The sequence below is a fragment of the Thunnus albacares genome, chromosome 6, assembly GCF_914725855.1.
Source record: "Thunnus albacares chromosome 6, fThuAlb1.1, whole genome shotgun sequence".
Lineage (NCBI taxonomy): Eukaryota > Metazoa > Chordata > Actinopteri > Scombriformes > Scombridae > Thunnus > Thunnus albacares.
In genome coordinates, this window is record NC_058111.1 from 2,940,001 (window position 1) to 2,953,332 (window position 13,332).

The 13,332-nt window shown below is 40.0% G+C and overlaps 1 protein-coding gene across 1 annotated transcript in view; it reads right to left on the reverse strand.

The window, feature by feature from the left end:
• Positions 1-3,300: 3,300 nt before the first annotated feature.
• The window catches only part of timm50 (translocase of inner mitochondrial membrane 50 homolog (S. cerevisiae)), a 47,547-nt gene continuing 37,515 nt past the window's right edge, over positions 3,301-13,332 (reverse strand). Inside the window, exons 9-11 of the mRNA XM_044354870.1 lie at positions 7,937-8,093; positions 6,904-7,010; positions 3,301-6,804 (exon numbers count right to left, since the gene is read on the reverse strand). Coding sequence (XP_044210805.1) covers positions 6,706-6,804; positions 6,904-7,010; positions 7,937-8,093 — 363 coding nt within the window. The 3' untranslated portion in view covers positions 3,301-6,705. The remainder of the gene's footprint in view (positions 6,805-6,903; positions 7,011-7,936; positions 8,094-13,332) is intronic.

Consider the following 13,332-nt stretch of genomic DNA (forward strand, 5'->3'; position numbering starts at 1 on the left):
AAAATAGATGAAAATAGATGAAAATGGAAATTATTAAAATAAGAAATATTTGTGGTGAGTCAAATGATTATATTTAAAGTCAAAATTGTTACATACTATGTCACAATAATGAAAAATAAAGTAAAAATGTCAATTTAATAGACTTTATAAATCAAAATTATGATACAAAGTAATATTTCTGACTCAAAAATTATGAGATACAAAGCAAAAAGTTGGACTTTATGAATCAAAATTATGAGAAACACTATAAAGATTTTAGCCTGAGTAGAAATTATGATACAAATTAAAATGTTGGACTTAAGTTATGAGATGCAAAGTAAAAAAATGTGTTCAAAAATATGGAATGAAATGTAAAATTTTAACTTTCTATGTCAAAAATTGTGACATTCAAGGACAAAATTATGACTCAACACTATAATCAAAGTCAAAATTAGTCAGAATTTTGATTTACTATCTCATCATTTTTATTTCATATGTCAGAACTCTGTTGTATAATAATGAGGACTTGTATCTGCTGAGTTTTATTTGTGTTTTTATCAGTTCTATTTTTATAGGAACGTTTTTTTCCTGGCAGAAATCGGTTTCCCCGTAAAGTTTATCAGCCTGGTAAAGATCCAGAGCTGCTGTTAAAGTGAGGAAACCTTCCCGCTGCTGCTCACTGATCACCGTGTTTGTATATTTATATCAACAAGATTCATCGTTTCCCATCATTTTCGTCTGAACTCGTTTCCGTACCGGGCCGATGAGGCCGGGCGGGACCTCTGTGTTTCAGAGGTGGTAAAATGTCCCGACACCTTCAGGGGATTAAAGGCCGGGTGGTGGTGGTGGTGGTGGTGGAGCAGGAATCCAGCAGGGAGAGAGAAAAAGGAAAACAGCTTTACAGGTTCAAGGCTCAGCAGGGTTCCTGCTTTAAATCCGAGAATGTGAAAGATTCCTGAGGTCTGGTCGGGTTTCAAGCTTTGTTTTCTCGCACGTTGGACTGAAAATATACAACAACACAACACACAGAGAAGTAAACAAACAGTATAATCTTTAAATAATCTTTATGTGTGTCGTCTTTTGCCTTCCATACAGGACTAATATTACTGATGTGATGCTTAAATATGCTCCGTAATCAGTACATTTACCCAAGTACAGTATTTAAGCAATATTTTGAGGTACTTGTACTTTAGTTGAGTATTTCCATGTGATGCTACTTTCTACATTTCAGAGGGAAATATTGTACTTTCTACTCCACTACATTTATTTGACAGCTTTAGTTACTTTTCAGATGAAGATTTGACACAATGGATAATATAACAAGCTTTTAAAATACAACACATTGTTAAAGATGAAACCAGTGGTTTCCAACCTTTTTTGGCTTTTGACGTCTTACAAAAAGCAGTGTGTAGTCGGGGTCACATTTCACATGTCTATGAGTTGTTAACAGCTCCACCAAATAGTGATTTTTCCCTCTAAACTTCTCACATGCTTTCATTTCAATAAATGTTCAAATGATCCAATATTTCAGCAAAAATCAAAGATTAGAGAAAAAGTCCAAAAACTGAAAACAGATTTGTGTATCAGAACTTTGTTTTTTCTTCTTTCCTCTCCCATTAATCATCTCACCACCCCTCAGATTTATCTGCTGACCCTTTGGAGGGGCCCGACCCCTAGGTTGGGAACCACTGGACTAAACTAGCTAACTGTATATAAAGTAGTGTAAACTAGCTCCACCTCCAGCAGCTAATTGCGTTGTAGAACCGCCCATAAGGATTGAATGTCTCTCCAGGAGGTCTTTGTTTAGTGAAAAGTTTAAATCAGCCTAATTCTCCCTAACTTCTCCTTGGTTTGAGAGTAAAAACACCCAAAAAGAGAAAGTGAGGAGACAAAACAAGCTGCTGTTCTGCTTCATGTACAACATCTTTAATAAAGGAAATATTGAGATTTTGTTGAAAGTAAATCCCTGATGTCGTGTTTTTGAGCCAAAGTCAGACAGAAGTTTTTGCTCATTCAGAGTGAAGTTGGCTCTCGTATCAAAGTATAAAACAGAATCTGCTCAACAGGATTTTTTGGGCATTTTGATTCTCGGTCGTAGCAGTAAATAATTTTAATGACTCAGTTTTTCCTTCGCTGTTTACGACTGGTTCATTTCTCTCCAGTTCCTCCTTAAACTTTATTTCCACTCGTTCAGGATGTTTCTGAACAACAAACACATTTATAAATATACTTTAATTTAAACCTTCCTGTTCTGCACACGACGCACTAAGTCCAAACGTTGGACAATGTTCAGTAAATCTTTAAAAACTTTGGCAACTGAGTTACTGAACTATTTTTGAGTACTTGGAAAAATGTACCTTTTAGCTGAAATGCTTTAAATCCTCCTGTATTGCAGTGGAGGAAGTACTCAGATCCTTTACTTCAGTAAAACTACCAGTACAACAATATAAAAATACTCCATTATAAGTATTATGAGCTTGATGTAGTTAAAGTATTGCAGTAAAAGTACATAAGTATTATGAGCTTGATGTAGTTAAAGTATTGCAGTAAAAGTAGTGGTTTGGTCCCTCTGACTGATATATTATTATATATGACATCATTAGATTATTAATAGTGAAGCATCAGTGTTAGAGCAGCATGTTACTGTTGTAGCTGCTGGAGGTGGAGCTAGTTTACACTACTTTATATACAGTTAGCTAGTTTAGTCCAGTGGTTCCCAACCTAGGGGTCGGGCCCCTCCAAAGGGTCAGCAGATAAATCTGAGGGGTGGTGAGATGATTAATGGGAGAGGAAAGAAGAAAAAACAAAGTTCTGATACACAAATCGGATCATTTGAACATTTATTGAAATGAAAGCATGTGAGAAGTTTAGAGGGAAAAATCACTATTTGGTGGAGCTGTTAACAACTCATAGACATGTGAAATGTGACCCCGACTACACACTGCTTTTTGTAAGACGTCAAAAGACAAAAAGGTTGGAAACCACTGGTTTCATCTTTAACAATGTGTTGTATTTTAAAAGCTTGTTATATTATCCATTGTGTCAAATCTTCATCTGAAAAGTAACTAAAGCTGTCAAATAAATGTAGTGGAGTAGAAAGTACAATATTTCCCTCTGAAATGTAGAAAGTAGCATCACATGGAAATACTCAAGTACAAGTACAAGTACCTCTAAACTGTATTTAAGTGCAGTACTTGAGTAAATGTACGGAAACACTCTGTGAAAGAAGAAATGTTTTGGGAACAATAATATTGATAAAAACTGATTCTTATGTTTTGTTTCTCCTCTACTCAACATGAAGTCATAGAAAATCAAGCTGCGTTCATGCAAACTGCTGTTTTATTCATTTCGATTTGCAGAATTCAGGAGGTTTCATATCTGAGCTAAAGTCAGCGCAGGAACCCGGAGTTCTGCTCTCGAGGACTCTGAGAGCAGAGCTCAGAGTTCCTGACGTCTTCAAACGTCTCGTTGTGTCTGATCAACAGTTCAAATCCTAAATACAAACAGCTCTCTATCATGTATGACACAGAAAAGCATCAAATCTTCACATTTCAGAAGCTGAAACCGCTAAATATTTTTGCAATTTGCTTAAAAAAAATTGACTAAAACCTGTCGTTTCCTGTCGGAGCCACAAAGAAGAACCACAAAAAGAGGAAAAGTCTCCACATTCTGTACTTCACTGCAGGTTTTCAGCTTTATTCACATTTATATTTATATTTATGTAAAAACAACTCCAGCAACAACACGAGTTCTCAACCAAAACTGGAGTTTAGCGTCTACTGACAGAGCTCGTTAACAGCAGCTGAGACCAACGGCTGAACCCCCCAAAAAAACACACACATGACAACCATCAACATGCACATTTTACATGTTTCCTGCACGTCCCGCCATACTGAAGCTGCCTTCACATGCTGCCTGATCTTAGTAGGACTTTTCACGTCAAGTAGAAACTGTAGAGAAAATGTTCCTCATTGAGTTTTTGGAAAAGTAGGAACCCAAAACCTTCTACATATGGTGGAAAACTCAGGTTTTGTGTCTGTAATTCAGGCGTTTTCTTTGCTCATTAACCTGTTTTCATGTTCAAATCTTCTCTTCTCTGTTGTCATATTAATCTGAATATGATAGATTTGTACCTTAGTTTTAAGAGCATGTTGGAGATATATTACAATATATTTGGTTTTGCATATTTTAAACACATTAATATATCTTTTAGCAGAACTCTTTTGGTAGGACGGGACTTGAATGCAACACCGCTGTTGGATTTTTTTTTCCCAGCACAGACACTACATTAAAGTCCACCGTCTGATCTAATGCTGCCTTCAAGTGACCTCATGTTCAGTCTGTCAAACACATTCGTGCTGTTGCTGCGCTCGTGTTTCTCATGAAAAGAGTCAGAAGTTGTGTGAAAAGCAGAGCTGGTTTAAACCGTGTGAAGTGTGGACAGTGCCATAAAAAAAAAAAAAAAGGAGACAGTCATGTGACATTACTTCTCATTTACACGTCCGTTTTTTAAATAGAATTCCTGGTGTTAGAGATGTCGATCTGCACAGATTCATGGATATTCAGTCCTCTGTGCAGACTACAAAGGAGCTTTTCCAACATGGCGTCCAGAGACTGCGTCTAAATCAAGCTGGTTAAACTCTAAAACACACATGGACGGAGGTATTTGCACCATCGAGCTGAAACTCCTGCTGTGGACGCATGTTTTTGCACAAAAACAGCATTTTTGAGTTTATCCAACTTATCGTAGACGTAGTTTCTCTCATTTACAGCAGCCTTCAGTGCAACATCTCACTGCTTATATGAGAGGACATGAAGACTCAAGAGAGTTCTGACGCTGATCTCTGATTCGCTGAGCTCTAATCTCGGTCACACCGGGCGCCATTTTCAGCTTTTGGTTAAAATGACAAACGCGTCGGGCTGCAGCTCATATCAGCCGTCACTAATTAACCTTCAAATGAAACTCGTCTGTTGTCGGTTCGTGTGTCTGTAACTCGACCAAAGATCGTTTGTGAAGGGAAGACTCTCCACTCTGTAACACAACCGTACAATCAGTGTTTCTGAGTCTCCAGTTCAACTGATCAGATCAATAAACTAAGCTGATCATAGTTTCCACCTTCAGTATTTGGATCAAGAAGCTCCTGAAAAATAAAGTTTATCAGATTTAGTAGCTAAAGCTGTTTATTCAGTGTGTCAGATACATGTTTAATTCATTGCCTGATATTAAAGGACTCATACTGGGGGCATAAAAATTGATCGGGACGTCTTTACTTATCAGACGTCATCGCTGTTTGACGTTCCTTCTCTGCAGCTGCTCGTAACGTAACATCAGCTGAACAGGAAGAAAAAGGAAAACCTCCCGTTATTCCGACTCAGGAGCTTTTGTGCATCGTTCCAAGCTGGTTACTCCGACTGTCTCACCGTTTAAAAAGCTTAAATCAGTGATTTATCTTGTGTTACATGTTTCCAGCAGATCAAACGGTGTATAAAGCTCGTTTGAAATGAGCTGCATCGACTCTATTAAGTGTTAATTTAATGTAACCATCAGTCTGTTGGAGGAAGTGAGAGATGAACAAATCCTAAATATTAACAGATCTGAATTACAAGTCGGAGTCTGACGTTGAACGTTTATTTACCACTCGGCTGCTAATTACTGTCTGAGTAAAGTGACATGAACACAACATCAGTTATGTCCTTCTTCTTCTTCTCTTGTCAGTAATTCTAAGTTTGGCTCCATTTAAACTTCAACGCTACAAAATGAACGAGGAACATTTTCTCTCACGACTTATAATACGAGTCACAGAGTCCGTTTGAAGGCAGCATTAGTGTTGAAAAACTTTACAGACTGAAGTTAACGTCACCTGCTCACAACGGGACGGCATCATGTGACTCTGACGCCGCCCGAATGCATCTGCAGGTTTCTGCAAAATCTGATCTGCGAGGGTGAAACTGGGATTGGATCTTTTTTAATTTTTTTTTTTTATTGAGCTCTCTTCTTCTTCTTCTCTCTCCACCGTTTGCTCAGCTGCCGTTCAAGTCTTCGGTGTGGCGCCTCTCCACGCCGCCGCCGCCGTTCACTCTGACAGTCTCATATATATTCAATGAACTCTTAAGAATACTACTATTTGTTTTGTTTTTATTGTTATAAACAATATTCATTATTGAACATGGTCTCTTTCGGGCCGTCAGCGCCGGTCTGAGACACACAGAGGAACAGGAAATAAAAGAAACATTCTGCAGGTGAGGTGCAGGACAGAGCAGCGCTGGTCTCAGGTCAGATCCTGCGAGCGGCCGAGCCGACCAGAGCTGGAGTGGCGATAGCAGCGCTGGTCTCGGATCAGCCTCCGACCGCCAACAACAAGAGTTTTCACCTGACCTGGATCCCCTTTCTCTTGGTTTGTTTTTTTCTTTAAACCAATCAGCAGCTTGATTCGCATCAGGTGACACCAAGATGACCAAGGGAGGGGGCCGCCGACACCCCGCCTCCAAAAAACCAGGAAGTGCCTCTATCATTGGTGCAGAGGCCAGCCAATGTCTTTGCTCTGTTCCAGCACCGCAGACCCGCCCACTGAGACATGATTGGTTGTTTGTGGCGGCGGAGACCGCTCAGCTATAGTACGCAGGTCTCCCCCCCAGCCCCTCCCCCCCTTTCTCCTCTGGCCCCTCCCCTCTGCGCCGACAGGCAGCCGGGCTGCGATTGGTGGACGTGTGAGAGGGGGGCGGGGCTCACTGCTGCTTGGAGCGCCAGAACCGCGAGGCGATGGAGCCGAGAGAGAGTCCTTGTTTCTTCTGCTGCGAGAGCTCGGCCAGACGCTGCTCCTCCTCCTGACGGACACACGGAGGAATAACATCAAAAACAAAGAAAGTAGAGACAGACGGTCGTGAGGTGCGTTTGATTTCTCCTCCTCCTCCTCCTCCTCCTACCTTTGCCAGCTGAGCCTGTCTGCGCTTGAAGGCGTCAATGGGGTCGTCCTCCAGAGCGTAGTTCTCCAACACCGAGCGCACGTCGTCCACGCCGCTCAGAGCGATGGCTGACAGAAGAAGAAGAAGAGAGGAGGTGAAACAGCCGCAGATACAAAACGTAGCTTAGCATAAAGACTGGAAGCGGAGGGTAACAGTTAGCTTGGCTCACACCTATCAACACTAAAACTCACTGATTAACAAGCTGCATCTGGTTTGTTTCATCTGTAAACAAACTGATATGTAAGAACAACAGTTTGTGGTTTTAGGGCTGGGACTATTTCTTGCTGGTGTATCCATCCACCCAGTGCTTCTCTGCACAGCCTCGCCTTCACACAATACATAATAACACAAACAACACTGTATAGCAGAGATAACATTATGATATTCAGTGTATTTTAGGATGAAAATCAGTAACTTTGGTCTAATTGACACATCAAATGGTAAATATAACTGTGGAAAATCAGCAAAGTTTAAACTTTAAACTAATGGAATAACAAATTTCATTTTGTTGTGTGAAAGATGCTAAAATCTGTGTTTGCAGGTCTGTAGAAAACCTCTCAGGAACATTTGTGCTGTGGTGGAAAAGCAGCATTTTGAAATATGTTGAAACAGTTGCTTATTTGCACATCCAGCAGTTACGGAGCAACATTATCATTGATTTGGAGTCGTGTTTCTGTCCAATATTCACTCTCTTTTAGCTCTGTTTTTACTCTCTACCAACTCCTGAGGGAAATATCTGGCTCTTTAGCTGCTAAATGCTCCACTATGTTCACCAGCTAGTCTACAGCTAACTGTGTCTGTTTGGTGCTGAGCAGGTAGTGTACAGTGACTTTTTACAGCTTTTTCTCTGAAAACGACTCTATGAGACGCTGAAAAGAGTCACTGCAGGTTCATCATTACGAGCCACGACCAACACATTACACACTGACACATCAGACTGTTATAAAAATACAGATTATAGCTAAAGAGCAGATGGAAAGGATTGGCGTCTCACTCTTGAGGAAGTTGGCGAGGTCGTAGAGCGTTCGGTCCTCCGAGTTGCCGTCCCATTTCTTCAGAGCCATGCCGTTGAAGGGCTGCAGGCTGAACGCCTCCCGCTTACAGTCCACCACGATCACCTTACTGGTGTCCCGGTTCAGACACGACACGTCCTGAAACAGAAGAGACGGACACACGGGTTGAGGTGTGTTAAGAGAAACTCGATCCAGACGACGATGGAAACGTTTCACATCTCTGATGGTAAACATCAGAAATCAAAACCCTTTTAACCTCTTAAAACCGGTTAAATTTTGCACCAAATCTGTGTAACAAATGGTATCAACCCAAAAACAACAACTCATGAGACATAACTGAGCCTAGGAATGATCATTATATACTTCTATCATAATGTTCTAAGCCCTTATACACTCTAAACTTGCAAAATTTGAATAGACGCCTAACAAAAACAATGTTTATTACAGATTTACGACTAGAAAAAAGTGACACACAGTGCTGAGCTGCATCAGCTTTCAGATGATGTATCACCACTTCTGTGTGACACATACTGTCTCCCCCTAAAGATCACATGTCCCCCCCCATAAAAAAAAAGACAAAAATGGGTCTATGGTAGAAGGAGGAGAAGGAGGAGGAGGAGGAAGAGGTTAAGGACTAATCAAATGAGGAACTTTATTATCTTAATGATCCTTAATATTCACAGAGATTAAAACCCACAAAACACACTTTCTCTGGTGGCTCCAGCTGGTGTGTGTGTGTGTGTGTGTGTGTGTGAGACAGATGGAGAGGGACGCTGCTCCTTGTCTCCATCACCAGGCTCATCTGGTGCCCTGCCACCCCCCCCCCCCCTCCTCCCCCTCCACCCCCCCCTAAAAACTGCTGCTGAAGCTGCTCTGTGTGTGTGTGTGTGTGTGTGTGTGTGTGTGTGTGAATAACAGGCATCTGTCTTACTGTGTGTGTGTGTGTTGAGTAAACTTAAGTGTCTGCACACAAAATAATGATATTTACATTCATCCTTATTCTCACTTTAAATGGTTTGATGGCTTTAAATATGAGCAAAGGATGCCACAAGATTTATATCCATGTTTCTATTGGAGATAATTAGTAATGTAGTATATATTTAGCGTATTTGAATTACTTATTGCTCCTCATTTTTGTTGTTTATTGCTTGTTGAAGAGCTTCTTACTCTCTTGTGTAATGACAAAAAAAAGAAAAATGAATCTGCAACTATTTTGAACATTGATTTAATTTGTTTTGAGTCATTTTTTTAAAATAAAAAAAGGTCCAAATTCTCTGATTCCAGCTTATTAAATGTGAATATTTTCTGGTTTATTTAGTCCTTTATGACAGTAAACTGAATATCTTTGACATTTTAAGATGCATCTTTGGCTTCGATCGACACTTTTTAAGACCAAACAATTTATCGATTAATTGAGAAAATACACGACAGATTAATCGACAATGAAAATGATTAGTTGCAGCTCTGGTTCAGATGGTGTTTTACGTTGTTTGAGTTCGTCCCTGGCTGGTAGGTTAACTCTTTTTACTCACACTGAGTTCCATCAATGAAAGGTCGCGCCCTGACAACTTCCACACCACCACACTTCTCTCTGTCTGTCTTTGTATGAAAATGCCACACACACACGTCAAATCTGCTCTGTGATGTTATTGGCAGGAGCCATCTGTGGCTGCTGCTGCTGCTGCTGTCTCTGTTTTGGGAGATTAGAAACAGAAATGACATCTACTGCTGTGAGGAACATCTACTGCTGTGAAGAGCAGACGCTGCTGCTGCTGCTGCTGCCGTCAACGTCCAGCAGAGGAAACCAGTCACACACATGCGTCACGCCGTGTCACTGCAGCTGTTTGCACTGCAGATCAAAATATGAACAAATATGATTTTATTTGCTCCTTTGTGACGGTTTCTGATCACTGTGAGCAGCAAAAAACTTTCATTCCTATCTGGAACATTATTAAATGTACAAAACAATTACTTTGGGCAATTTGAAACACCATAATAAGTGAGTTTATACTGTGCAGAAATACATCCAGCAGCTCACTGTAGCTGCTGCTTGTTGGTCCGTTACTTCCTGCAATATTTAAAACTGATCCACTGTCAAAACAACACCAGAAATGACTTGTTGTCTTGTTTTGTTGGTGTGTTTTTAAAATCGCTGTCAGCGCTAACCTCGGAGACAAACACCCTGCGTTTGTTGTGTTGGTTTTAGCTTAATGTAGCTCTGAACTCCTTTACAGAGAGAGAATTACTTTGCTGATTGTTTCCAAACAGCACATTTCCAGCCTCTATATTAATATTCTGGGGCTCTACTGGAATATCTTTGCATGATTTCCAGTTAAAAACTCTTTATTTATCTTCTACTGGTCCTTTATGCAGCCCCTCAGTTCAGCCTCTGTCTGAAACAGGCCGTTTTAGCTCCTGTCTCTTTAAGCCCCGCCCTCCTGATGAGCCCACTCTGTTCTGATTGGTCAGCTTCAGGAAGCTTCCTCCGACTCCGGAGGCTACGTAAACAAACTATAATAGCAGGATTTCACTTCTTTTTCTCCTTCTTTACTCCAAATGTCAACTTCTCAAATCCATCCGTACATGTTGGAGCTGAACAACACATGGAAACGCCTTAGCAACCACCTTAGCAACCAGCCATTTGTGAGCATGTGTGAACAATCTGTTGTCATTACGAGGAGGAAGTAGAGGTAACTTTGCAAACGAGGCGTTCAGGGCAGGTTGAAGCCCTGACTTTTGACTTGCAGGCAGCATTTCTACATACGTTCACCTCGAGTTTTGGAACTTTGACCATGTTTAACATCCGACATCAGAACAGGATATAAATAACAAAAAGCAGAATATGTCTCCTTTAAAACCGTTAGAAATCACCATTTTTAAAACCCTGTTAAATGAAGTTATGCTGCAGCCAAGACGGTGAGATTAATATATGTCATATAAAATATATGATAATAATATGTTTTCTGATAGTTTTTCAGGTGCAGAGAAATCTTAACATTGAAAATATACACTTATTAAAGTAGAGCTGCAACTAACGATTGTTTTAAGTATTTTTTCAATGAATCAATTAGTCTATGAAATGTTAAATAACAGTGAAATTTCCATGGAGGCTGCAGTGAAATCTTCCATTTGCTTGTTTTCTGACTAACGGAAATTCACTTCTGAAGTCACACGTGAGAAGCTGCAGGCAGAAAATGTTGACATGACATTTTTGCTTCAAAAATGACTCAAACGATTGATGATTCATTTTCTCTTAATCGACTGATGATTGCAAAGAAATACATTTATGAAAGACCTACATTTAATCAATGAATATACTTATTTTTTTTTTATCAATCAGCACAATAACAGCAGCCTGGAAAAGTAAATGAGAGCAGGCCTATCTTGTTTTTACTTTTATGTCAGTTTGTGTCATGTTGTCTGTCATGTGTAAACTCGACAACAAGCTGACAATAACAAACACATGATGGAAAAACACAGAACTCTGCAGGGACAGCAGGTCAGAGTTAAAAAAAAAAAAAAACAACAACAACAAAGTTCGAAGGAAGACAGTTAATCCAACTGTTCTGTTTCTTATCCCGGCAACAGCCAACAAACAATAAGACGTCTGATCCATTTCAGGCCTGCAGCCGACGCTCAGATGCAGGGCAGCAAACAATAGCTGGATGTTGGTCTGTGGGGTTTGATGAGAGGGTGAAGGAAGGTCAACGCCGTGGCTTATGGAGGAATTATCATAAAACAACTAGTAGAAAACGCTCAATACGCTGCTGATCACACAGAATATTATTATACTTTTCTACTAAATCCAGATTATGCTCTATGGGCACATTTTTGAAGCTACAAAATTGATTAAGTATCCGGAGAAGGTATTTCTTAAGCTTAATATGGTTAATAGCAGTCCCTGACTCAATACTAAACTCCTATAAGAAATATTATTCATGTCTCCACCCGGTTGCATTAAAATCACCTGCAGAGCAGCTGCTGCAACTGAACTGATATAACAGCTACATGACTCATGTTTTAACTTGTTTTAATTTCTGTTGTTCATCATCTGTGATGTGAAAACATCTGATTTCTACATGAAAAAACCACTTAAAAAGCTTGAGTTCTTGGTATAAGTTCGGTTATAAAAGAGAGAGTCTCTCCTGATTGGCTGCTGACAGCTGGAGAGTCGATCACACTGGACAGTAGAGGAGACGACGCTGCTGCTTTTAACACGCAGTCGCTCGCTTCCGTCCTCCGTTTCCATCACGGTTATATATTTAGATCATTTAGAGACAAGAATGTGTAAAAGTTTACAGTTTGTCTCGCTGTGACGCTGTGTTACTAACTAAGGCAGCGATTCAACTGACTCAGTTGTTTATAAACTGATGTATCGTATACATGAAAAGTTTGTATAATAAACGAACATAAAACATTAATACTGAGCGATAATTCATATCTTTTATCAGTGGAAGCGTATTGTAATGATATGATCATTATCATATGATCATTTTATACATTTCTGTTGCCCAAATTTTAAAACAACAACAGACATGATTTTGTTTTGCACAGTTGAAAAGTATTTGCTGACTCGTATGAAACTGACGGTTTATTCCAGTGTTTTATTCCTCAGAGCTGATGTGTTTCGACTCTTCAGAAAAGCAGCGATTTCGTCATCATCACTTCCAGGATTGGCACATTCTGGCTACTCATTTCATGAGCCAAGGCATTGTTGTTAGACTTTGTCTGTGTCAGGTGACAATTAGATCCCCGTACTTTCTAAATTACCTCAACCGTTGACCTTATATGTGACATTTCTCTCTAACGGAAAATTCTTGTTAATTATTGTCAGAACATTCGCTGAATTATCGACCGATTCGACCAGATTAGATCCCTGAGCTCCACAAGTTCTCCTGAGCAATGAGAAGAAATTACTCCAAATGTATGTTTATGCATGTTATGTTTTTTGTTGTTTTTTTATGAACACATGCTACATGCTACATGCTACATGCATGCACAGCTGCAGACGTCTAGTTTTCATTCGATAGTATTTGGATTAAAACGGTCGCTGGCAGAAAATGTGCATCCACAGCCATAAATAAAACAATATTTTTTAATAACTCCATGTGGTGTTTACCAACTTTCGCTTGACATCTGTAGCGTTTATAACTCTCCCTTAGCATATGGAGCATTAATAACTCTCTCTTAGCATCTGTTGCGTTCCTCTCTGTCTTGGCATTATGGAGATGAGATGATAAGTGTGTCTTCTCTCTGGGAAGTAGGTTAACCAGCTCCTTACAACCTCCAGACTGTCCTCCAATAAAACACAGGGAGAGATGACAGTTGGAGGGAGACAGAAGGAGGAGGTGGAGGTGGAGGAGGAGGAGGAGGGAGG